The sequence below is a fragment of the Dipodomys spectabilis genome, unplaced genomic scaffold (genome assembly GCF_019054845.1).
Source record: "Dipodomys spectabilis isolate Male_0828 unplaced genomic scaffold, ASM1905484v1 ptg000107l, whole genome shotgun sequence".
Lineage (NCBI taxonomy): Eukaryota > Metazoa > Chordata > Mammalia > Rodentia > Heteromyidae > Dipodomys > Dipodomys spectabilis.
In genome coordinates, this window is record NW_024870784.1 from 7415102 (window position 1) to 7440275 (window position 25174).

The 25174-nt window shown below is 60.9% G+C and overlaps 1 protein-coding gene across 4 annotated transcripts in view; it reads left to right on the forward strand.

Moving 5' to 3' along the window:
• The first annotated feature begins 408 nt into the window (after positions 1-408).
• The window catches only part of Pde9a (phosphodiesterase 9A), a 77639-nt gene continuing 52873 nt past the window's right edge, over positions 409-25174 (forward strand). For all 4 annotated transcript variants that reach the window (XM_042687346.1, XM_042687344.1, XM_042687345.1 and 1 more), the window contains exons 1-3: positions 409-514; positions 21209-21279; positions 22227-22304. In XM_042687346.1, coding sequence (XP_042543280.1) covers positions 446-514; positions 21209-21279; positions 22227-22304 — 218 coding nt within the window. In that variant the 5' untranslated portion in view covers positions 409-445. The remainder of the gene's footprint in view (positions 515-21208; positions 21280-22226; positions 22305-25174) is intronic.

Here is a 25174-nt window from a genome sequence, read left to right on the forward strand (position 1 = left end):
GGAAGTGGGAGAGAGCAGAGAGGGGTGGGGGAGCCGTGGGGATAAAGGCGAGGGAGAGGAGGGAGAGGAGGGGTGGGGGGGGATGAGGGAGAGGGAGTGCCAGAGGGGAGGGCGGAGGTCTGGAGGAGGGGGGGAGGAGAAGGGGGAGGGGGGCTGCCGGTGGGGGAGGACGCAGGGGGAGAGGGGAGGGGAGGGAGAGGGGGAGGCCCGGGCGGGCGAGGGGAGGGCCGGTGGGGGGGAGGGAGGGGAGGAGCGCGTGCGGCCGGGCGCCGCGGCGGAGGCCGCGCGGCCGCGGGGCGGGGCTGGCGGGCGGGCGGGCGCTCTGGTTGGCCGCCGCCCCGGCCGCCCCGCCCCCGCCGCCGCCCGCCCCGCCCCCTGCGCGGGCCGCGGCCAGAAAGTACGGGGAAAAGTCGGCGAGCGACGGCGGCGGCGGCGGGGGCGCGGCATGGGGTCCGGCTCCTCCAGCTACCGGCCCAAGGCCATCTACCTGGACGTCGACGGCCGCATCCAGAAGGTGGGCGGCGGGCGGCGGGCGGCGCGGGGACGGCGCCGGGCGCAGGTGGCCGCCGAGGCCCCGCGCGGGGCGTTGCTTGCGTTCCGCGCTGAGCCTCGGGTTTCCAGCCCGATCCCTGGCGGTCGGGGCGGCTCGGGCGCCCGAGGCTCGGCCGGGCCGCACGGGAGGGCGGGGGGGGGGGCAGCGCCGGGGTCCGCGGGCCGGGGGGGGGCAGCGCCGGGGTCCGCGGGCCGGGCTGGGGGGGGGGCAGCGCCGGGGTCCGCGGGCCGGGGGGGGGCAGCGCCGGGGTCCGCGGGCCGGGGGGGGGGCAGCGCCGGGGTCCGCGGGCCGGGGGGGGGGCAGCGCCGGGGTCCGCGGGCTGGGGGGGGGGCAGCGCCGGGGTCCGCGGGCCGGGCTGGGGGGGGCAGCGCCGGGCCGCGCGGGAGGGCGGGGGGGGGGGCAGCGCCGGGGTCCGCGGGCCGGGCTGGGGGGGCAGCGCCGGGGTCCGCGGGCCGGGCCGGGCTGGGGGGGGGGCAGCGCCGGGGTCCGCGGGCGGGGGGGGGGCAGCGCCGGGGTCCGCGGGCCGGGGGGGGGGGGCAGCGCCGGGGTCCGCGGGCCGGGCTGGGGGGGGGCAGCGCCGGGCCGCGCGGGAGGGCGGGGGGGGGGGCAGCGCCGGGGTCCGCGGGCCGGGCCGGGCTGGGGGGGGCAGCGCCGGGGTCCGCGGGCGGGGGGGGGGCAGCGCCGGGGTCCGCGGGCCGGGCTGGGGGGGTCAGCGCCGGGGTCCGCGGGCCGGGGGGGGGCAGCGCCGGGGTCCGCGGGCCGGGCTGGGGGGGGGCAGCGCCGGGCCGCGCGGGAGGGCCGGGGGGGAGGGGGGCAGCGCCGGGGTCCGCGGGCCGGGGGGGCAGCGCCGGGGTCCGCGGGCCGGGCTGGGGGGGTCAGCGCCGGGGTCCGCGGGCCGGGGGGGGGGGCAGCGCCGGGGTCCGCGGGCCGGGGGGGGCAGCGCCGGGCCGCGCGGGAGGGCGGGGGGGGGGCAGCTCCGGGGTCCGCGGGCCGGGCTGGGGGGGGGCAGCGCCGGGGTCCGCGGGCCGGGCGGGGGGGGGGGGGGGGGTGCCTCCGGGCAGGGGGCCCCTCCGGGCGGCAGGATGAGGGCCCGCGAGGGCTCCGAGCTGCAGCTCCCTGGTCTTGGGGACACGGGGTCCCCCGCGGCCCCCGGCAGACCCCCTGCATCCGAGGCCCTTCCTCTCTAAGCCTCTCCGACCCCCGAGGGTCCCTGGACTTCTGTGTCTGACTGGCAGGGGGCATGAGGGGAGGGTTGGGGGTCTCATCAGCCCCCCTCCTCCCAAAGTCCCCGGGAAAAGCCATGGTGAGGAGATTGCCCCCAGCCCTGGCCTGGGCATGGCGGGGCAGGGGGTGGCTGTCACCTGGTCTGCCTGTGTCCCCTAATGAGAGCCGGAGCCCAGCCAGTCTGGATCTCACCGGGGTGAGGAAGGCCACCCCACCAGAGACCTGGGGAGCAGAGCCAAGTCTGACCCCCAGAAATGGGCACCTGCACCTCTGAGATGTCAGCCCCACATCCTCCCTCAAGGACAGCAGGGCCCTCTCCAAACACTGCCTAGCACCGCGCCTGGTGCCTGCACACACCGCAGAAGGTACACCACACAGGCACACTGGCAAGTGTGCAGGCACAGCACGATGCGTGTGCACACACGTGCTAATAGGCACTCCGTTTTTCTGTCCCGTCAGTGAGAATGTATATTATAAACCAGGTCTGCCTGGTTTATCTTTTGGGGGTCCCAGGGGTTGAACCAGGGCCCCCTGAATGCAAGGCAGGTGCTCTGTACCTCTGAACTCCTCAGCCCTCAGGTGTCCTTCACCTGGTCAGCAGTGGCAGGTCCTTCCTAAGAATTCCCCTAAGGTCCCTGGCAAGCCACTTGGTTGGAAGTGGGTGAAAAGTAGAGGGAGGTGACGGGCTGGGCCGCCGCGGATGGGGTGGGGTAAGGTGACACACTGAGTCACCCTAAAAGGTGACCTCAAGGAAAGCCATTTGCAAACCAGCCCTGGTGTGAGCATGGATGTGTGTGTGTGTGTGTGAGAGAGAGAGAGAGAGAGAGACAGAGAGAGAGAGACAGAGAGGGAATGTGTGTCACGATAGAACCTGCACTGAAGAAGAAGGTCATGGCCTTGGGTGGGGACAGGGCTGCTGTGGACTGCGTGCTCATCTGGGCTGGCATCCTGTCCGTGCAGGGACCATTGCTTCCGTTTATGGACTGTAATGAGAAGTGAACGAGAGCATATAAACAGACTGCCTGGAGCGCTGCAGAACTCAAGAGCATTACCGTCCTCTCTGCCCATAAATGTCCTTTCGCCGGCGGAGTAGGGAGGAGGCCGCACGTCTGGCCAGCACCCCTGTTCTTGACCCTGCTCTTTGCATTAGCACTGTGGGCGTGCAGAGCTGGGTGTTAGCTGGAGACGCTGGCTGTTCTTGATTTCCGTGTGTGAGCAGGCAAGTGGGTTCCCTCCCTCACCTCTCGGGCTTCACGCCTAGCAGTGCTGTGCCCTGCAGTACTGGGCCTCTCGGTAATGGGCCTTGTTTGTCAGCCGAGCACATTCTCTCTGACCCTGTCATTGACTGTGATTCCTCCTCTCAGAGTCCCGGTGCTGGTCCATCTGCAAGTTCCCAGCATGCAGTTGTCTCCCTTTATCCACCCTATCTCCTCTGCGTGCTGCTTCCCGGAGCGGGCCTGAAGGAGGAGATAAGAGCAAGTTGCTTTCTACCACTGCGGTCCCCAGTCCTGGTTACAGTCAGGAACCCGCAGCTCCTGCCTTATCTCCCCTCTCCGTCCCCTTCAGTACCAAGTCCTGACTGTCCCAGCTTTCCCCAGACAGGCAGAGATGGGAGGAAGGTCACTGTACAACATCCAAAACGGGCTTCTTTCTGGCCCTGCAAACCTCGGGTGAAAATCCAGGAGTCATCTGGGTCTTCCCTGTGAGATAATCCGCTGCCACCACCACCACAGGTCCCAGAACACCACAGGTCTAGATGCTAGGTCAGCGCTTTGCTTTCTGCATATAAAGAAAATTCCAGACACACAAGGCGTTCCAATCTCTAGTCCCTGCGTATGCAGCGAGGACCAGCAGCAGTGGGGATTCTGTCTTCCTCTGGAGTGTTTCCTCCAGACAGTGTGCGGAGGAACTTGGGAGCACCATGACTGCCTGGTGCCCAGAGCCCCATGTGAGGGCTGGCGGACCCCACGATCCTACCGGTTCTACGATCCTACCCAGGTGTTGGGACTCGGAGGCTCGGGTCCTGACACCTCCGCTCACTAGTGCTGTGCTTTGGGTCAGTCCCTTCCCTCTTTCTCACTGTGGCCTGCTCCAGGAGGAGTGTGAATTGAGGGAATCAGGGAGACGGTGAAGCGGGCTTGCTGGGTGTGTGCGCAGGATTCTGGTGTGGTGCTTGGATGGCCCCGACAGCAATCACCACCCCGGCCTGAGCCCTGCCTGGGGCTGGGTCTCAGGGGAGCAGCGTTCTGCTCCTGGCAGCCTCCCACACTGCAGAGGGGGTGACAGTGGGCAGAGCCAAGGGCCCCAGCCACCTGTGCAGCCTTCCTGGGGGAAGGCTGCTCTGTAGGGGAGGACCAGGTGGGCATCAGGATGTCTGGGTCAGGGGCTGCCCAGTGGCCAAGGGCAGCCTCATGTGCTGCACACCCCACCCCTACCTAGTGGGACCAGGTGAAGCCTTCTTCCCTTGCCCAGCCCCCTGGGGTGGGCTGCAGCAAGAGGAACCGGTACCCGGGTCTGGAAGCTGAGACGGGGAGAGCCAGTGCCCTTCCGCGGGCTCATGTACCTCTGTTCCTCAGCATCCCCTGCGTGGGGGGGGGGACAGGACGGGGTCCTGGTCTCAGAACCTGCAGCTTTCAGGTGCAGCTGTGGGAAGAAGGGAGGGAGGGAGGGACAGACAGGGAGCAGGAGCCACTTCCCTGGCTAGTCCTCTTCCCATCCCAGCCCCTCTGTCTCTGCCTGGTTAGAGCTGGGTTGTGTAGATGCATGGCGTGTCTTAGCTTTCTATTTCTTTTGCAACAAGCCACCCTGACCCGAATTCCTGACCGCTGGAACCGACACAGGAGAACCTGTTCCAGGTGGGCCCAGTGCCTAGCCAGGGAGGCAGTACGTCAGGACACACCGTTAGCCCTCTTCCTCTCTATGGCCCAGACCTTCACACCAGACACTGTCCATGTCCTGAGTCCCTGGAAGGGACGCCGGAGGCTCGGACCACCCCCTGCCTGTGTCACAGCTGACCGTTGATGGCCTGCAGAGACCTTGGCCCAGACGCTGCGCTGCCCCACTGCACAGCGGCCGCTCTGGCCTTGGTTTCTGCAGAGGGCCTGGTACCCTGTGCCCTCCAGCTCTGGTCCTTGCCGGCTGGGAGATGGGAGCGGGGGGTGATGTCCCCACAGAGGGACCGTGCAGAGGCCAGAGAACCATACAGGTCAGGGTCCAGGAAGTAAGGGCACCTGGCGAGGTCAGTAGTGTCTTGTTTGCCCGCAGGCCTGGGAGGCATAGGCCTTTCCCCTCTCCGTTCCTCAGGCCTGGGCAGCCCAGGTTCTGGAAGAATCCTTGGCAGATGCTGTCTTATTATTTTATTTTTTTGTCAGTTGTGGGTCTTGAACTCTGGGCCTGGGCGCTGTCCCTCAGCTCTTCAGCTCAAGGCTAGCACTCTACCACTTGAGCTACAGCACCACTTCCGGTGATTAATTGGAGATAAGAGTCTCACAGACTTTCCTGCCTGGGCTGGCTTTGAACCTGGATCCTCAGATCTCAATCTCCTGAGTAGCTAGAATGACAGATGTGAGCCATTGGTGCCTGGCTTATTATTTATTCTTGACTCCAAATCTACCGTGATTCTGAAATGAAAGCATCCACATGCCAAGTGCATGATCCTAGGTCCCACTGCCTGGGACACAGTCTGCCTCTGACCCAGCGGAGGAAGTCAGGTCATGCTGGGAAGGTCATGGGTTACACTGGAGGCGGGGGGGGGGGGGGTCTCACCAGAGCCCGCTGTGAGCGTGGGCCCATCTGGCCTAGAGACATCTGTGCACACACAGCCCTGACTCATGAGCAGGGGAGGGCAAGCTGTCCGGTCAGATGCACAGAGGAGGGGACACACAAAGGAGAGATGAAATAGGGACATCAGGCGGCTGATCTGTGACAGCATCAGGGCTCCTGGGGGCTTTGGACCAGTGCGTTGTGCTCCTGGGAGGCAGGGAAGGTCTTGGCCAGATCCGTGGACACACCTGCAGGTCCCAGCAGAGACGCCAGCCAGGGGTCCTCGGGTTTCACCTGGCCCACCCTGAGCATGCGTGTGGTTCCCACTTCAGGCTTTACAGGAGCCTGGGAATCCTGCCCGCAGACACCGGGCTCTGCAACTCTGTAAAGGGCTGGGAAGGGGCCAGGGCCTCTGGCTAGCTCAGTATTGCAGCCTCTGTGGCCCACGTTTGTACTCGCAGGTTTGAACCTTCCTGAGGACAGTGTTTTGGGGACACACACAGCCACCCCCCTCTGCAGGAGTGTGCAGAGTGTGGCTCACGCCCGGGCACACGGGCCTCAGAGCCAGTGGAGATGTGCCCAGAGCTGTGAGTCTGAAAAAGACCCATCGGTCAACGGAAGGCGATCCCCCTCCTCCACATCTCCCCAGATCCCAGAGTCCGTCACGTGATCCCCCTCCTCCACATCTCCCCAGATCCCACGATCCCCCCTCCTCCACATCTCCCCAGATCCCACATGATCCCCCCTCCTCCACATCTCCCCAGATCCCATATGATCCCCCCTCCTCCACATCTCCCCAGATCCCACATGATCCCCCCTCCTCCACATCTCCCCAGATCCCAGAGTCCGTCACACGATCCCCCTCCTCCACATCTCCCCAGATCCCACATGATCCCCCCTCCTCCACATCTCCCCAGATCCCACATGATCCCCCCTCCTCCACATCTCCCCAGATCCCATATGATCCCCCCTCCTCCACATCTCCCCAGATCCCACATGATCCCCCCTCCTCCACATCTCCCCAGATCCCAGAGTCCGTCACACGATCCCCCTCCTCCACATCTCCTCAGATCCCACATGATCCCCCCTCCTCCACATCTCCCCAGATCCCACATGATCCCCCCTCCTCCACATCTCCCCAGATCCCACATGATCCCCCCTCTTCCACATCTCCCCAGATCCCACATGATCCCCCCTCTTCCACATCTCCCCAGATCCCAAAGTCCATCACATGATCCCCCCTCTTCTACATCTCCCCAGATCCCAGAGTCCATCACGCGATCCCCCCTCCTCCACATCTCCCCAGATCCCAGAGTCCATCACGCACAGAGAAGAACCAAAGTGCTTTAACCCTTTTGCTTCAGGTACTTTATTTTGACAGTACTAGGAATTGAATCCAGGGCCTCATGCTTGCTCGGCGGGTGCTCTCCACTCGAGCCCTGCCTCCAGTCCCTTTCCCATTGGTTATCCCAGCCTAGGCTGTGATCCCTGTGTCACTGGGGGTGACAGATGTGTGTCACCACGCATAGCCACTGTGCACATGGCTCGGATAGCAGGTGTCCTCCACCATGCCTATTGGTTGAGATGGAATTTCGTGAACTGTGGGCTTCCTGGCCGCAGTGAGGGGCTGCGGGCTCAGGTTCACCTCCCTCACCCACAGCTCAGAGCAAGGGCAAAGTCGGCCTCCCTGGGAGAGGTTAGGTTGGAAGCCAAGAGTGGCTTGGCTTTCTTAGCCACCTGGCTTCCTGCTGTGCCTCCCCTCAAAGCCCCGCTTCTCACGGGCAGCCTCAGGGCCCACCCAGCCCTCAGGAGCCTCCCACAGTGGAGTGCAGAGCTAAGCCCACCGCACATACAGCTCTGGCACGGCACGGGTGGCGCTGACCAGACAGAGCCCCGGCGGGGTGGACGCCCTGGGGCCTGTCTTCAGTCACACGGCCCTTGCACGCCGGGTTGATTAATCTTCTAAGACAGCTGTTAGTAGAAACCGGCCATACAACTGTCTCCTCACTGTTTCTGCCTGGCAGAAGCTTTTCCAGACCTCTGCCTCCCCCCAAGCGGGGGACAAGGACATGGGGCAACATTGCACCTGGCACTCGGCCTCGGAGCCGGAGCTTCCGTCCAGGGACGGTGCCCAGCTTGTGCCTGGCATGGTAGCCAGGTGCTGTCACTGTCTGGGTCTGGAGGCGGGGCATGGCGGGGAGGGGCATGTGGGAGGGGGTCTGTAGGGCCTGGGGTGAGGCCACCGCGTGAGCTGTGGATCTGGGCTGAGAACTAACGGTGGTGCTCAGAGGTCCTTCTGTCCCTGTCATGACAGTGAGGACAGAGACACTGCTGGCCAGGCATGGAAAGAGCCACGCCCACTGCTGTTTGGCGTCTGAGGCAAGACCTTCCCCATGGCACCCAGGGGCAGAGCACGGTTCCTCCTGTCCCGTCTCCAGTGTGCCCTTGTGAGGCCAAGCCCCAGGCCCTGTTCCGGGGTTGAGCCTCGTGAAGGGTGGAGGCGGGCCGGTGTGGGCGGGGCAGGGCGGGGGCAGGTGTGGAGCAGAGGCCTGGCCCTTCATAGCCCACACACTGCACACCATATTCACTCACCATACCCCACACACACAGGAGGTGAAGGGCACCGGGGAGCCATCAGGCCCAGGTGTCGGGGAGGTGAAGAGAGGCTGAGGTGACCCCTCTCCTCCCAGGCACGCAGAGGGGGAGCCCCATGTCCTGTGCCTGTGGCTGTGGGGGGCGCTGCTGGCCCAGCATCTGGGAAGATTCACCGGTGGAAACACCAGCAGGTGTCCGGCTTCTTCTTGTCTGTCCCTGAAGCCAGGGTCACTCCAGACCTGACTCTCTGCCTGTCTCCACCCTGTGTGTCCTCAGACCTGACACAAGCCGCGAAGACGCCCAGGGTTCCCAGGGCCCCGATGCCCAAGGCCCCCGAGGCGTCCCCGGCGCCCCCTTGCCCCGCTGGCAGACGTGGCTCCCGGAAGAAGGGGCCGGCAGCAGCCCCGGGCATCCCTAGAAACGGCAGAGAGGGATTTGTGCGCAGTGCTAGAGGCCCTGCCACCTCCGTGCGGCGGGACACCGTGCCACGGGACGGCTCCACACCACACTGCGTGGCGTCAGTGTGGCAGGGAACATGCCCGCAGGTGACAGCGTATCCTTGGGGAGCGCAGCTCTCAGCCGGGCCCCGCGTGGCCCACGCTGTGCCTCCTGTGGCCAGGACGGTGGAGAGCCTCGTCCCTGTGAGGCCCTGCGAGCTGGGGAGGCCACGTGGGTCCTCCTGGAGGAGGTGGCCTCAGCCACGCACGGCGCCCGCCCTGTCGGCGGTGCCCGGGTCAAGGGGTGAGAAAGTCCTGGCTTTCCTGGCTCTCCCTCGGGCTTAGGGAGAGAGCACGGAGTGAGGGTGGAGAGGGGTCCTGGGGACCCCCAGGTGAGGAGCGGGTAGGGCAGTCTCTGTGGTTTTTGCATGGGCCAGCTGAGCACACGGTGGGGGCAGAGTTGTTCACCTGTGCCAGCCAGGCTCCTCCCCCAGGCTGGGGTGCTTGCACCTTTGCCTCTCCATTCTTACATGGTATCTTGAAGCCAGGCTGGCTGCTGGGAGGAATCTCCGACCCCAGCATCTCCCTCCCTCCCTCCCCTTCCCCCCTTTCTTTTTTTCTTTCTTTCTTTTTTTGTTGGTCATGGGGCTTGAACTCAGGGCCTGGGCGCTGTCCCTCAGCTCTTCAGCTCAAGGCGAGCGCTCTACTGCTTTAGCTACAGCACCACTTCTAGTTTTCTGGTGGTTTATTGGAGATAAGAGTTGAATAGCTTTTCCTGCCTGGGCTGGCTTTGAACCTCAATCCTCAGATCTCAGCCTCCTGAGTAGCTAGGATTACAGGTGTGAGCCACTGGTGCCCAGCTTTCTTTTCTAACTCTACCCCACCTTAGGATGCCCAGAGCCTGGTGGGACTCTGGTTAAGTTAAGCAAGGAGCAGTCGGAGGCCTAGGGAGAAGGGAAGTGAAGGGCCATGTCTGAGTTGCCTCTAGCTAGCATCTGACCTCAAGAAGCAAAGCAGATTGCCACCAGAGAAACCCTCCTCCCCCAAGCCAGGCCTCTGCACAGCCCTCAGCCTCGGCACATTTCTTATTCCTTTAGTCCCTCATCCTTTGCATTTTCAGTCTGCTGTGCTCCATTATTTATAGCCGCCAGAAAGATTGGCCTCAGATACCAGAAGCAGGAAAAACAAAAGCGAAGCGAGCCAGAGAAATGACAAGAGTGACAAACAGATCAACCAAGACAAATGGGTCCTGCGGCCTGAACAGAGGCATGTGGGGAGATGGGCCTGGTGTACGGGAGAGCTCGCTGTGGTAGCCATGTGCTGTCCCCAGGGAGGAGCCCCAGCGTTGGGGGCGTGTTGCCAGGACGGCAGGCAGGTAGAGCTGGTACCCTCCCTACTTTGAGGACGCAGAAAGTGAGGCTCGGATACATTGAGAGACTTGCCAAGGGCCCTGTGGTTTCTTTGAGCCCCAGTTGAGAACCTCTCTCACCAACCAAAGACCCAGGTATTGATCCCTGGCCTGAGGCTACTAGGAGGAGGCTGGGCCTGCTGGAGGTGTGTGCACCATTGGGGTCCAGTGGGTCCTGGCCATGAGGTGAGCCTCATGGTCCACCTCTGCTCCCCCCGTGCTGTGCTGCCTCTGGACAGGCCCCAAAACCAGGCCAACAGACCATGGAGTGAGCGCCCTAAATGCACCAGCCTCTCTTGGTGAGCTCCTGTCTGCAGCGTTTGCTCCAGGAAGGAATGGGGTGGGCACGGGGGCTTGGCGAGTCTTCCCAATGCCCTGACTGTGGGAACCCTCCAAGGGTGGAGAGGGCAGAAGCCAGGCGGCCTGGAGCCTCTCCAGTCCATCTCTCACAGCAGGTGGCTCCACCTGCCGCCCTCTCAGTCATCCCGTCCTTCCCGCACAGGGAAGTCACTGCACTCTGAGCCTTTGAACCTGCAAAACAGGACTGTCGGCCTTTACTTTGAGCGGCCAAAGAAAAAGTGTGCTTCAGAAGCAAGAGATGAGAAGAGGACATGGACCTGCGCCTCCCCACCTGCTCCTCCCCACCTGCTCCTCCCCACCTGCTCCTCCCCACCTGCTCCTCCCCACCTGCTCCTCCCCCACCTGCTCCTCCCCACCTGCTCCTCCCCACCTGCTCCTCCCCCACCTGCTCCTCCCCACCTGCTCCTCCCACCTGCTCCTCCCCACCTGCTCCTCCCCACCTGCTCCTCCCCACCTGCACCTCCCCACCTGCTCCTCCCCACCTGCTCCTCCCCACCTGCTCCTCCCCACCTGCTCCTCCCCACCTGCTCCTCCCCACCTGCACCTCCCCACCTGCTCCTCCCCACCTGCTCCTCCCCACCTGCTCCTCCCCCACCTGCTCCTCCCCACCTGCTCCTCCCCCACCCTGTGCCTCCCCACCTGCTCCTCCCCACCTGCTCCTCCCCACCTGCTCCTCCCCACCTGCTCCTCCCCACCTGCTCCTCCCCACCTGCACCTCCCCACCTGCACCTCCCCACCTGCTCCTCCCTACCTGCTCCTCCCCACCTGCACCTCCCCACCTGCACCTCCCCACCTGCACCTCCCCACCTGCTCCTCCCCCACCTGCTCCTCCCCCACCTGCTCCTCCCCACCTGCTCCTCCCCACCTGCTCCTCCCCACCTGCTCCTCCCCACCTGCTCCTCCCCCACCTGCTCCTCCCCCACCTGCTCCTCCCCACCTGCTCCTCCCCCACCTGCTCCTCCCCACCTGCTCCTCCCCACCTGCTCCTCCCCACCTGCTCCTCCCCCACCTGCTCCTCCCCCACCTGCTCCTCCCCACCTGCTCCTCCCCACCTGCTCCTCCCCACCTGCTCCTCCCCCACCTGCTCCTCCCCACCTGCTCCTCCCTACCTGCTCCTCCCCCACGTGCTCCTCCCCCACCCCACCCCGCCACACGTTCTGCACACCTGTTACCAAGGTGAAAGCCCCCCTCCAACAGTGGGGAAATGATTGCATTATTGTTCTTCACCCCCACCCCCATTGATTATGTTTATTTTGAGAAGAAGGAGCCATCGTAGAGACCACAATGAAGTACAGATGGTGGGGGGTTAGAATACAAATAGGGGTCAGGGAATCGCCGAGGTGAGTAGTGTTGAGGACGGAGGATGGTGCTGGGCACAGGAGGATGGGGGGAGTGCAGTTGGGAACGGGAGCGTGGAGCTGGGGGCTGCTGGGAAGGGGGGGCGTGGCTGGATGGTACCGAGTCTGCACACATCCAGCCCCATCGCAGCAAGGGCGTTTAAAAAGCATAATGGCTGTAATGGATCTGGCACATCATAAATGCAAATTTCAGTTACTATGTCATATTCTTTTTTCCAAGGCGGTGATCAGAGAAATGTCTCCCTAAGCTGGAAAAGGAAAAGGGCTAATGCAGATTTGGTTTTAGCAAGCGAAAAAGCATGGTTGCCTGGTGGTTAGCGGCCAGTTTGAACGCAGCCCCAGTGCAGTGCGTTCTTCAAACGAGAGACAGAGCAGGGCAGGGCGAGCAGTATGTTCCAATGCATGTGTGTAGCCTATAGTTGGAGGCAAGTCACAGGTCCGCTGGGATGGGCCAGAGCGAGGGTGGATGGTGTGTGGTAACAGCCCATGATACTTGCGTTGGTAAACACGTATTTGGGGGATGATAAGGGAAAAAATGATAAGATGTGCGATTTTGGTCGTGACCTCTTTTTAGCTTTTTTTTTTTTGTATTTTGTATTAAACATTGGTGGTTCTCTGGCACTGAAAAGCTGGTGGAAATTTCACCTGTAACTCCTCCAGAATCAGGACTGTTTGGGGGCATTATGGGAGGGGTGTTGGTGGGGGAACTGCTCAGGGCTGGTGTCTCCGAGGATGGTCTGGTCTGGTCTGGTCTGGTCGGTTCTTGCTCCTGCGGCCACCTTCTTTGGGGATGGAGGCAGCCTCACAGAGGCCCGCGGGGCTGTGTGGAGGCTCCCCGGCTTACACAGGCCATGGGAAGCGAATCCCAATCCATGCTGGACCAATGAAAGGGATGGGATTGATGTATTCTCCCTGGCAAGAGGAGGAGCTAAGTTGGAATCACAGGGAGGGCACAGGCAGGAGTGCCAGGCCCAGGGGCTGGGAGCAGGGCAAGCCCTGTGGCACTGTGTCACCAGCCCATCCCGCAGCAGCAGTACCCGTGGTCAGGCTGGGCCTTCCCTCTGCTTGTGCACCTCTGTGGGGACCACGGCTGTGACGGCTCTGAGCTCCTGAGGTCCTTGAGAGCCAGGCGGCTGGACGGGAGGCCCTAGCCTGACTCCGGCCTTAGAGAGGGTTCCCAGTGAGCTGATGCGTGCCCGTCAGCGCAGGGCCCGCCCTTGCCGGTCCTCCCTGGAGGACGCTCTGGTATGCGGCCACGGAGGGACCCCCAGTGCAGGATCCCAGGGGCCGGACCTCGCCTTCCAGACACAGCTGCCTATCTAGAGGAAGAGGGCAGACGCCAGCAAGGGGGATGAGGCTGACCGCCTAGCTGGACAGGGTTGGGGTTTTGTGGCTCCTGTGCCGATCCCTCTGGGTGCAGGGGATGGAGTTAGTGACCCCCATGGAGCTTTCAGCCCTTTCTCTGCCACGTTCCCAAGCCGATCACAAAACACAGGCAGCTCTGTCTGCGCCTCCAGCCTGTGAACACGACTTCTGAAGGAGTGAGGAGGAGGATGAGAGAGGAGCTGGGCGGCCCGCGGCGGCCTTGCCCCGTGCTCTGGCTCACCGTGTAACCCCCCCACCCCCAGCTCAGCACTCGGCCTCGGGGGTAAGACCGCTTCCCTCTTGCTCCTATGACCAGGACAGAGCTGCAGCCTTTTCCTCCCTTCCCAGGAGCGTTGTGGCTGTCCCTGCGTGAGGTTGGGGTTCTAACCCCCCCAGCCCTTGGCAGTGTCTGGCCTCTGAGCCTCTCCTTCCCTCCCTCTCAGCCCCAGGGTTACCCCCTCCCCCCAGCTATGTGCTGTTTAAATTGTGAGTCCCATCCTCTGGTTAACTGCCGCTTAATTTTCTCTTGTGCTTGGCTTAATGCCAAGGAATATCCTTTCTGAATAAAAATGGTAAAGACCTATTTCCTCTCATGGGAATTCTATGGAAATGCAGCACCAGTGCTCATATCTGGCTCTGTTATCAATTCCTAACCTCAGCTTCCTGAGCGAGAGAACTTTCTCCACGGTTCTAAAAGCCCTGCATATTCATTGTAGATTTGAAAAAGGCAGGGTCAGGAAGAAAACCAAAGAATCTGTCATCCCACTGCCCTGAGGGGGCTGCTGGGGCCAGCCCAGGTGGTGCTTGCTGGTCTCTAAAGTGAGTGTACACGTACACACGTGTGTTTACACGTGTGAATGTGCTACAATGAGTGTGCACGTGTGTGCGTGCGCAGACATGGCTTTCTTGCATACAGTCTGCTCTGGTGGTTTTTGCTCAGCACTGCATCAACAGCGGCTCTGGTGTGGTGTTGAATGATCTCCGTGGTGCTCCACCACGGTGTTACGGAGGGCGACCCTCTGGCTGTCTGAGCCCGTGTCTCTGCGGGAAGTGATGCAGGGGTCCGGCTGGCTGTGCCTTTGTGTGGGTGCAGTGCTGAGCAGTGGCCGGGCCTGGGCTTGAGAGGCGGCCCCCTTGCTGAGAGAACTGATGCGTGTATTCAGAGCAGTGCCTGGAGCTTAGAAAATGCTCTCCTGCTATGATTATGTTTATGATGATTGTTTTGCCAAGAGCCATTTCTGGAGGTCATAGGATCATGGGTGAAAGGCGGCGTGCATTTCTGAGCTGCTCCCAGCAGGGCTGCATTGAGACAGACTCTCCCCCCCCCCCCCCCCGCTTCTTCTCCCTCCTCCCTCTCCCTCCTCCCTCTCCCTCTCCCTCTCCCTCTCTATCTCTGTACCACCCTGGTGGCCTCACTTTACATGGCTTCAGATCACACTTGGCGTGTGGCCAGTTCACACTCAGCTGTAGGACAGAGCACAGAGCTTGGAGTCCTTGCCCCAGTCCCCAGCAGTGGCTTCTTGCCAGCGTCGGCATGGTGGCGCGTCCTGGCTGTGGGCAGCGACACGGTCCACCCAGCAGGCCCAGGGCCGCCCTCTCCACAGCCTCTCATCTATATCTACGCCTGTCGCCTGGGTAGCTTCTTCTGTCCAGTGCCACTGTCACTAGAACATTCCATCATTGCAGGATGTTTCTGGACTGTCATGTGCCTGGAATTGTGCTGTGTGTGCCCTCGGGGATGTCCTTTGTCCTCCGCATAATTCCAATGAGGAGAATTGTGTGAGGAGCCTCTGGGGTGTGTCCGGGGTCTCCCGCAGAAGGGGGCTGGGATGTGCCCACCTCAGACCTTCCGTTGCTGTCCCTTCTTTTTTTTCTTTTTTAACACTTGAGTGTTTGTTTAATTAGATCTTTTTTTAATTAGTAAGTTTTTTTTATTGTGAAAATACCATGCAGAGGGGTTACAATTACATGGCAAGATAGTGAGTACATTTCTTACCAAGCGTTGTAGCCTCCTCCTTTGTTTCCCCTCCCCCTCCCGCCTCCTCGCCTGGCCCCGCCCCACCCTCCTTGGCAATCCCTTCGTGCCAGTCGGGGTGTCTCTAGTATCCGCCTCTGGCTTTGTGGAGGTCACGTGGCCGTCTGCTTGTTGTTACTGTGCCTTGGGTTGCTACTGAGGCTGGAACTCGGGGCCTTGTGCTCTTGCTTGGCTTTTTCTGCCCAAGACCAGCACTCTACCACTTGAGCCACTCCTGTCTTTTTACTGGCTAATTGGAGCTAGGAGTCTCACAGACTTTCTTGCTTGGGCTGGCTCTGAGCTACAGTCTTCAGATCTCAGCCTCCTGAGTAGCCACCGGTGCCTGACCAGAGTGGCTGCTTTAGACATCGTGGCCCTGGCTGGGAGGAGAGACCTGGTGCCAGGTAGACAGACATTTATCACAATGAACCTCGAGTTAGGGAGCAAATGAGAACGTGATGGAGTGCTAATGCCGACGTGCAGGACGAGGAAGCACCCGGTGAACCTAGCTGAGGGACACGGAGCGAGCAGACAGGGCCACACATCCAGCCCCACGCACGCACCTGCCCTCCTGGGGCAGGGCCCAGCTTTTCCCTCTGTGGGCCAAGCCACCGGAGGGATAAGAGAAAGCCTTCCTTCCCCCCTCCCTCCTTCCCTGGTTCTCTCCTCCCTCCCTCCCTCTCCCCTCCTTACACTCCCCCTCTCCCTCCACCAGGCACTCTGCTTCAAGGGTCCATGCACCCAGGCTCTCATTTTCAATGCTGGTTTCTAAAATCACTTGGGGGGAAGATGGTAGAATTCCAATGAGGAAACGTTTCTGGGGATTCGATACTCCAGGTTCCAACCCTAAGCACCACTTACCTGGTCTGGAGGTTTGAGCAATGAGAAGGGTAACACCAGGGCTTCCTGCCGGGGAAGGAAGCTGGTGGCTCCTGGTTCCTGCCTTGGTGTTTCCTGGTGAAGCAGTGAAGGTTGCTCTGCCCAGGCGAGAAACTCCTTGGCTGATGGCTGGTGAGGGGGGGCGGAGCTGGGCCGAGGCCAAGGCCCGTTGGTTGTTGGGCTTTGCTGCCTGCCAAACCCAAGCCCTAGCGGGCCCATTTGTCCAGGATGTAGTGTGTTTCCCCCCTGGAACCACAGTTTCTGGCGGTCACTGACTTTGTGCCAGTCCAAACCAGAATCTGGCAGGCTTGGGGAGGGATTCGTACAGCGCTGCCGAGGGACACAGAGAAGGAGCCTGTCCTGTGGTCTCCGCTAGGGCTCTAGGGCGGTTCACACGGAACAAAGCAGAGCTGGCTGCCTCTCCCCAGCCACCCCGGCCCTGAGATCCCGCCCTCCTGCCAGTCACTCAGAAGAGGACTGACCCCACCTGTCACATTTAGAGTGGCTAGAGGCCTGGAGGCCGGTAAGCGGGCAGCCCTGAGCAGCCACTCTGTATCCGGAGCCCAAACCCAAGGGCAGCAGGCCAGGCCCGCTGCTGCGTGGCGCCTGTCCTGCCGGCTACGACCCGTCCTCCCTCGGGAGCCAGCCTCCTCCAGCCGACCCCTACTCAGGACTTCTTTCTCATCTGGCTAAGAGCAGGCAAAGGCATGGAGGGAAGGGAAAGTAGATGATGGAAATGAAAAGCGTGGCAGGTTTTCATCCACGAGTACGTGCGTGAGTCTTCTGCATCTCCATGACGGGCCGTGGGTCCACACGTGTGCACTTCTGTCCAGAAACCAGAGCTGAGCTAGGGCAGAGGGGAAATAAGTCTTTCTGGTCAGCCAGGGTCTCCCAGCACCCACCCCAGGGGAGGCTCTGCCAGGAGACGGAAAGATGGGCAACACCGCAGGGCCGTCTGGAAGCATCTGGGGTGGCTGGCACCCCACAACCACTCCCCTCAGATGCCAGGGAGAAGGGGGACCTGCCACCCAGGCCCCTCCCCCGCTGAGGGCCACCCCAGAGGGACCTCACTGGGCCGGTCCTCTGCAGACTCCAAAATGGAGGTGCCCGGATTAATACTCCAGCCCAAAAGAGGTGAGCCAGAAAAGCACAGGCTACCATGACCAACAGAGGCCCAGGTCAAAGGACTCAGTCCCCAGGGCTCCCAGGCCGGCAGGGAGGCCCCGCCTCCACTCAGCCGTGGCCAACCGTGCCCAGACCCCATTTCCACGCAGGGCACACACCCCGCCCACGCGCTCCCTCCAGCCCTGCCCGCGCCTCGTTACTTGTGTCTCCTTTCCTGTCACGGCGCCCTTTCGAGTCTGGCTTGTATCTTGAATTGCAGTCACCGCCGTGCTTACAGGGGGACCTGGCCCGAGGCCCTTGCCTGGAACTTGGCTGATTTGACAAGGCCGCAAAGCAGCTCCTCCCAGGACGGAAGCCTCCGCCTCCTGACCGGACGGCGGGGCGGGTCTCAGGTGGGGAAGCCAGGACCTCCTCCGGAGTCTGTCCCTGGCTCCTGTCCACATGGGACATGCAGAGAAAAGCGGAGCCCTGAGCCACCGGACCCTGTCTCAAAAACATCACGTCCTCATGGGGATGCTGGAGGTCACACCGAAGCGCTCTCATGTCTGCATTTGTGGGGTGATGGGGCACAGCGAGGCTGCTGTGAGGGTGCCTGAGCCCCCCCCCCGTGTCCGCTCCGCCCTTCTACGGCCCTCAGGGGCTGACCCCCCCTCCCTGGGGGGAGGTGACTGCGTGTGACCGAGCTCACGGCCAGCTGCTCCGAGCCCCCGCTCGCTCACTCGCTCGCTCAGTGGACGTTCTCATGAAGACGTGTCACGGGTCCCCTCCCCGGCACCCTGAGGACAGCTGCCAGCCCACAGCTCCGGAGAGCATTTGTGGACAGTGCCTGCTGAAGACCTCCCGTGCCGGATGCCTGCAGCTGGCCCCTGTGGTCTCGTGGTCTCCTACGCCCCCACTTGGAAGGAAAGCCCCAAGGGGACCTTGGTCAGAAAGCCTGACCCAGCCGCCCTGCCAGATGGCCAGCACCAGAACGACCGCCCTGGCAACCCTGGCTAGAATGCCCATCTCAGCACCTGCATGCGTGCCCCTGCCTGCCCCTCACCCATGTGCTGGACAGGCCAGCATCCGCCCACACTTGTGAAGGTCAAGGGCAGCTTCTCCCCGGAAGCCGGGGGCCAGAAGGGCTGAGCTCCCGTAGGCTCCTTCCTAGCCTGAGGGCCTCCCTTGTGTGTTTGGATTCCTACCAGTGCTGACAGGCTGTGCCGGGAAGTTCTTCAGAGACTCCAAAGACACATGCTCATATCCCAGCGGGGCTGTCAGACTCGGAGGGGACCAAGATGCATGACACTGAGTTTGGTCCTCAACCGTAGTGTTTGAGTCACTCTTTGCAAGCCCTGTGCTCCGCTTGCGGTCACCAGAGCCCTAGGAGGCATGTGGCTTTGATGCTGTCAGCCGTCCGCAGCACACTGAGCAGAAGCTGCTGTGGTTGTGGTCTTAGGTACTGCTCTGGTCCTAACGTTGTCTTGTAGGAGGCCGGTTTGTATGTAGACCAAGTGGCTGGCAGACAACAGAGGTCAGCAGAGGCTGTGGTGGTGCCTGGGATACCGTCCTGACGTATCACCTGCTGGCTGGGTCCGGGGGAGCGTGTGCATCTGTGTCCCTCAGTTTCCCTGTGTTGCTGCTTCCCAACGGTCTGGGCTTGCAGCTTGTACCTGGCGAGCATCAGGATTGCCTTCTGAGCGCGCGCGCGCGCACGGGAGGGGACCAGTGTCCTTTCGCAGCCATGCCTGGTCGTCTCGCTTGTTTCTCTTGTCTTGTGTTATATTTGGGGTGATCTGCTGTGTGTATTTGGCATCCTCCAAGCTGGATGGCATCCGAAGTCTTTTCCATGAATCTCGTGACTTCTGCCTTTCCTGGTTGCATTTCCTAGCATCCATCTTTTGGTTGTTTGTGCTCTGTCTCTGCATAAAGGACAAAGGTTTGCACAGAAATTCAGCATGCGGCTACACAACCCCATGTCTTCCCAGCAAGGCTTTGGAGAAGCTGGGCGGCTGCTGTCAAGCTGGGCCAGGTTGTGCCAGCTCCCCGTGGTTTGGACTGCTTTGCCCCAGCCTCCTAACCCTGTAGGAGGCTGATTCCCAGCAAAAAAAAAAGGTCCAGTTACGATGCTGGCTCAGACAAGAGGTGACCACGTAAGAAAAGACTTCTGCGGAAGTCAGATGACACCTGGTTCAAAAGAGACTCAAAGGGAAGTAAAGGAACATTGATGAGGACAAGGTGTTGCTTTCCTTTGCAGACCCCCAACTCCCCTGCAGCCTCCCAGCCTTTGTCAAAAGTCCTCTGAAGGATTGCACAGAAAACAGGAGGCCTGTCTCCTGGGTCAGTTGGTAGGACAGACAGCGCTGGTCTACCATAAGGGCCTTTTTGAGTTGGCGTGCCTGGAGACTTCAAATGTAGACTTTAAAACATCTCGATTATTGATAGCGTCCTGAGGGTAGGAAGCCAAGCAGAGACAAAAACCAAACAAAACTTCCTCTGACTTCAACCCACAGTCCTTATAAATTTGAGTAGACACTCTTCTCCATGTCTAGAATATTCCAAAGCTCCCAGCCTTCCAGGAATGATGAGACCATCGTCCCTGGTCAAAGTCTGGGCTCCTGAGCTTTAGGTCAGCCCCCAGGAGGACTGTGTATGGGCGGCTCCGTGCACTTGCCCTGGCTTGGTGGAAGCTTCCATCCAGCAACCAGGCCAAACTCCCACCATCCCCCGTGGATGCTGGCAGAGGCAGGGCCGTGGAGCGCTGAGCACTGGGAGGGAGAGGGATGGATTCCCACAGCACTTCCTGTGGAACTCTGTTGCCATGGAAAGGAAAGACTGGTACAAGCTTCTGAAGTTGGGACCGTAGAAACCAGATCTCATTTTAAAATATTTCAGTTTGCAAATATCTACCAGATTGCTAAAGAAGCTTAAGAGAAGAGGAAAAGCATCATCAAGCAGTCAAAAAATCACCCATTAAGCCAACATCTCAGTTCCTCAGCAGAGAGCCTTTCTGGAAATCCTGACCAGTCCGCACAGAAGGCGCAGATGCCTGCCCAGCCAGTCTGCCCTTGTGGGGGTCAGTGGTTGTACGGCTCCTTTTCTGTGTGGCTCCGAGTTTCTCCCTTGAATTCCCGAGTCTCCAGCTCCAGATGACCATGGAGCCTGCAGGCGAGGGTCGGCCATACAAAAACACCTATAGGCAACGGCTGCCTGTTTTACAGACTGTGAAACTGAGGCACACAGAAGCCAGGCAGCTTCTCCAGAGTTAGAGACGATGAGCAGGCCAGTGTCGACTCTGACAGGCCCAGGGCCTGATCAGACACTCCTTGTAGTACTGTAACTCCGGTGATATTGTGGACCCGTTCTGCATCGCCAGCGGCCTGCCGTGGCGAGCGCCCCGTGGGCCGAGGTGAGATTTTATCACGTTCCTGAGGATGGCACACCGTTTAAAACTTAGCAGTTGTTCATTTCTAGAAACCGCCAAGTAGAACCTATGGCCCTGGATGACCAGAGGGAAGAAAAGATGCGGGTAAAGGGTGACAGCTATTGCGGCCCCCGGGGCGAAAGATGCTGATACAGCCAGGGTTCCTCTTCAGCGTCAGCCGGGGCTGCGCGTGGGGTTTGCTTTTCTGAGATACTAGTGGTTCAGAGATGCTCTGTTGTTTTCACTCCCCAGCTTTGACGATAGACTCTTTCAGCCTCATCCCTTAGTTCTCAAATACTAAAAGGCAGTCCTTTTAAGTTAATGTACTTAAATTTGCTGTTTTACGTCAGAGCCGGTGGGGTGGTGGAGGCCGGCTGTGGTGCCTGGCGCTGAGCGTCCCGTGCGTGCCTCCAGATCTGTGTCAGGGGTCAGCAGCAAGCGCGGTCGCCTGCCGGCGCGTGGGTGTGTGGTGGCTTAGATCTTCTTCACCGACATTTGCCTGGAGCAAAAGGACCAAGTTTTTCACCACTCCTCCAAATCCACCAAATGGAAAGGTGCGCATTAGGCACACCAGAGCCACGATTATGGATTTTCTTTTCAAAGGAAGCCTTCGGGTCAGCATGGAGAGGAGGCGCGCATGGAGAGGAGGCGCGTGGACTTTCCCGTCGCCATGGAGACCAGTTGCCCTCTCTGCTGCCTCACGGCCCACCTTCTCTGTCTTGCAGGTGGTGTTCAGCAAGTACTGCAACTCCAGCGATATCATGGACCTGTTCTGCATCGCCACAGGCCTGCCCCGGTGAGTGCCCACGTGTCTGTGCCAGGAGGACCATGGTGCCGCAGCGGTGCCTGAGGGCCCTACCTGGCGGGGAGCGAGGCACAGAGGGATCACTGACTCCCACTTGTAAAACTCAGAAAGCTGAGATCTGAGAATCTCAGCTGGAAGTCAGCCTGGGTAGACAAATCCACAAGACTCTTAGCCCCCAGTTAATCAGCAAAAAGCCAGAAGTGGAGGCATGGTTCAAGTGGTAGAGTGTTAGCTGCTGACCGAGAGCAAAAGGCCTTAAGTTCTGACACAAAGAAATTCAAAAGAAAAAAGAGCTATGCTAAGAAATATGCCATATGTTATATCTGTTTATATAAACATATAAACATCATATATAAATGTATAATACATATATATATACATATATATATAATTCTTTATAGCAACCCTGGGATTAGGTTGCTGCTGCCACTGTTCAGGTTTTCCACATTCACCGCTGCAGGTCCGAGTGTAAGTTACTTGGTGAAGGTGATGGCTCATAAGCCCTTAAAGACCTGAGAGGCTCTGGAGGGCAGTGTACCTCAGCCGTTTAAGACTATTTTGTAGGAGAGATTTGTGCTGGGCTAGCTAGAGTCCCTGGGGATCTGGAAGGAATCCAGCCAGCTACAGATTCATCAGCTCTGATCTAAATGTTAGCTCCCGTGGTACCACAGGTCTGTTTCTAATCTCCCAACTCAACAAATGAGGCTGCTCCAATTCCCATTTTAAATTATTTAAAAGTGAACAGGCACTTAGAATATGCTCAGCCATTTGACTTCTTTTGCAAATGGAGGGACAACTTCTAGTGGACGCCTCTGGCTCTCAGCGCAGCCCCTGGCCCCGCGCGCAGGTCCTGGCCCTTTGGGGGGGGCTGTCAGGTGTGCGGGCTGCGTGTAGGTGTCCACGCTGTAGGGCAGGGCTGACGCCAGTGTGTGTTGCAGGAACACCACCATCTCCCTTCTGACCACAGATGACGCCATGGTCTCCATCGACCCTACCATGCCTGCAAATTCAGAACGGTATGTGGCTGCCACTGCCCTCATCCAGTGGCCTTTCTCAAGGTGCATCTGGCACCTCCACCCCACCCAGGAGAGGCGTTGTGGGCTGGAAGGGGGAGGGCAGGAGGCAGGAATAAGGCTGGACTTGCTTGTTCCTTTATACGAGTTGACATTCTCTGCTCAGTAGGAGCCCTGTGAGGAGGAGGGGTATGAATGGGAAAACTGAGGAAGGGGAGTCAATAGCACCACGCACCAAGGTCTCTGCATTCAGTGTAGAAAGGGCCACAGGAGAAGCCCTAAGCAGGCCCACAGGGGACATGAGGGCTGTCCTCCTCGAGGCTCATCTGGGACGCTCTGTGTATGGAAGGAAAGGGGCTGAATGGGAAGGACGAGAAGGTCAGCCTGCCAGTGGGCCCATCACCAGCCCCAGCCCACAGGAGAGCTTGTGCCAGGCAGCTGTCCACAGGTCCTGTGGCTGCTTAGTGACCGCAGTGACGTATTTTGGCTGTGATCTCTGCCTAAGCCTTGGAGGAGCTCCTCCCCCTGGGACAGGGGACCTTTTTTCCTTCCTCCTGTCAGTGAGGCCCTGGGGTCGTGGTCATGGCTGACACTGTTAGCTCCTCCCCCACTGCCGTGCCCCTCCCCTCTCACCCTGTCCCAGCCACTGTCCTCCAAACTCCTCAGAGGCACATTGCTTATTGGCTCCCCAGAGCCTCCGGTGAGGGCGGTGCCAGCTCAGCCCTGCCTGTGGCCTCCTCCCGGAGGGGTGGTGCATCAGGATGCCCTGACACCCGTAGGGGATAAAATGACCTCCTCGGAGATCGATCATCTCCAGCCAGCACCTGTCACAGTGAGCGGGGTCTCTGAGCCACCCCAACCCTGTTTCCCCGAATCCCAGGAAGACAGTTTGCTATGCAGGAACAAATGGGGCCACAGCTCCACGCGACTTGATGAGCAAAGGAGTCAGGCGCCAGGCAAAGGCCCTGTGAGCCCCAGGGAGGCAGAGTTAAGTGCCTCTGATAGAGAGAGGCGGGGCAGAGGGTGTGAGGGCACGGGATGGCGCAGGTGGTCGTGGCGGACACCAGGGGCAGGTATTGCGCGGTGGGGCCATGCAGGGAGGACGCAGGGTTTGGGGTCGGTTAGATGTTGTCTGTCGTTACACGTACCTGGAGCAGGCCATGCGTGCTGGTGCGGGATCTGGCTGCCTCCCCAGCAGGCCCCCCTCCTGCTCCAGCCGCCTCGTGGCCTTCCCCCTGCTCCTGTGCCCCTCTGCGTCACTGCCTCGGCCCCGGCCACTGAGGCTGCTGCCACACCGCCGCGTACGCCCTCTGGCCTGGTCTCCTTACTCATTCCATACCTCTCCCCGCCCGCCCGCCCGCCGGGCTGAGACCTCGTCGGGGACTTCGGCCTTGCTCACCACTCCACCTCCGAAAGGAGGCGCACGGTGGCTGCCGCCGACATCCTGAGTGAACCGGACTCAGCCACCGGCCATCGGCATGCTCGTGGCTCGCGTCACGCTGTCCGGCACTTAATTCCGTGCCAGTCTTCCTCACTGGGGAGTGAGTGATCTTGTCTGCTGACACGAGGGAGGGACACACTTGTCTGGGCCCAAATGGGAGTGGGCCGACCTGAGCGTGGCTCTCCTCGGCTCTGAGCTGGCACCAGGACGGCCCCCAGCGCGGCGCCCAGAGAGTGAGAGTGCCCCTCCTGCTCTTCCCACCCCCCAGTTGCTGGCCTAGGTTCCCAGGAGACCCTGGGGCACCAGCCCAAGGTCAGCAGAGCTTTGTTCTTCTTCCCCAAGGGGCTTTTGTCTGCCCTCCTTCCCCGGGGCCTCCCTGCCCGTGCCCTCACTCCATTCTGTTTTGAAACTCTCAGGTTCTCCACCACTTCTGCCTACCTCTGTTCTCCATGTTTGCCCTCACACCTTCCTCTCCTTCTGAGTCTCCCTCCTGGCGACCCCCGGGGGTCCCGCCACCATCTCCCCTTCCTGCGGCCACCCAACGTCCTCACTGTGTGGTGGGAGGGAGGTGTCAGTGGGCTGGCCCCTCAGGGGTCCCTCCAGGTCCCGCTCGCGTGGGGACCTGTGGGGCTGGGACATTGCCCGGCCCCGTTTCCATGGACGTGCCCTCCGGGACTGGTGCCTGCCAAGGATCAAAGCCGGGCATCTTCCCCTGTATTCGCACTGCTCCGCGCAAACCAGGCCAGCTCCGGCCCGCTGCGCATTAAAGCCTCCGGCTCTCTAAGTGGGCCTGGCAGGTGCCAGATCCATCCTCAGACCCATTAACCCAGATTTTTAAGAGATTTTATTTTAAGCTCTGCAAGGGGCCCCGGCATGCCTTCGGGAGTGAGAAGCATGGTATGAGGACGGGGAATGCTTGAAAATCACTCTGTGCCCCAGGTGTGTGCCCGGAACTCCTGGCTATCTGCCGGTCCTGGCTGGATGCTTCTTGGAAAGAGCGGGAAGCCACAACACCCTCCCCGCCCACCCCCACCCCCCGTAGTCCCCTGCCAGCTCTGTACTTTTCCTCCCCTCTGGAGATCTCGCAGTCACTCAGCTTGGACGTGGTCACCTCCTCCTTCCCGGCCTGTGGCCGAGGAGGGGAGGGGCTCTGCCGTCCAGTGCCCGTCCTCCGACACCTGGAGTCTTCCCAGCGTTCCACTCACAGACAGCGCTGCGGCTTCTCCAGCCCCGAGGGCTGCTGACTTCTCTCCTGCATCCCGCTCTGTGGGAGGCCCCTGGGGGGGGGGGTTCCCCATGGATCTTCTACAGCCTCACGCCATGCAGCTCCTCCCCGACCCCCATCTCAAAGCCAGCGCCTCTGCTGCCCACACCAAGCGCTTTCTGCCTCTGCACCTTCCTCCACATCGCACAGCCAACCCCAACTCAGATG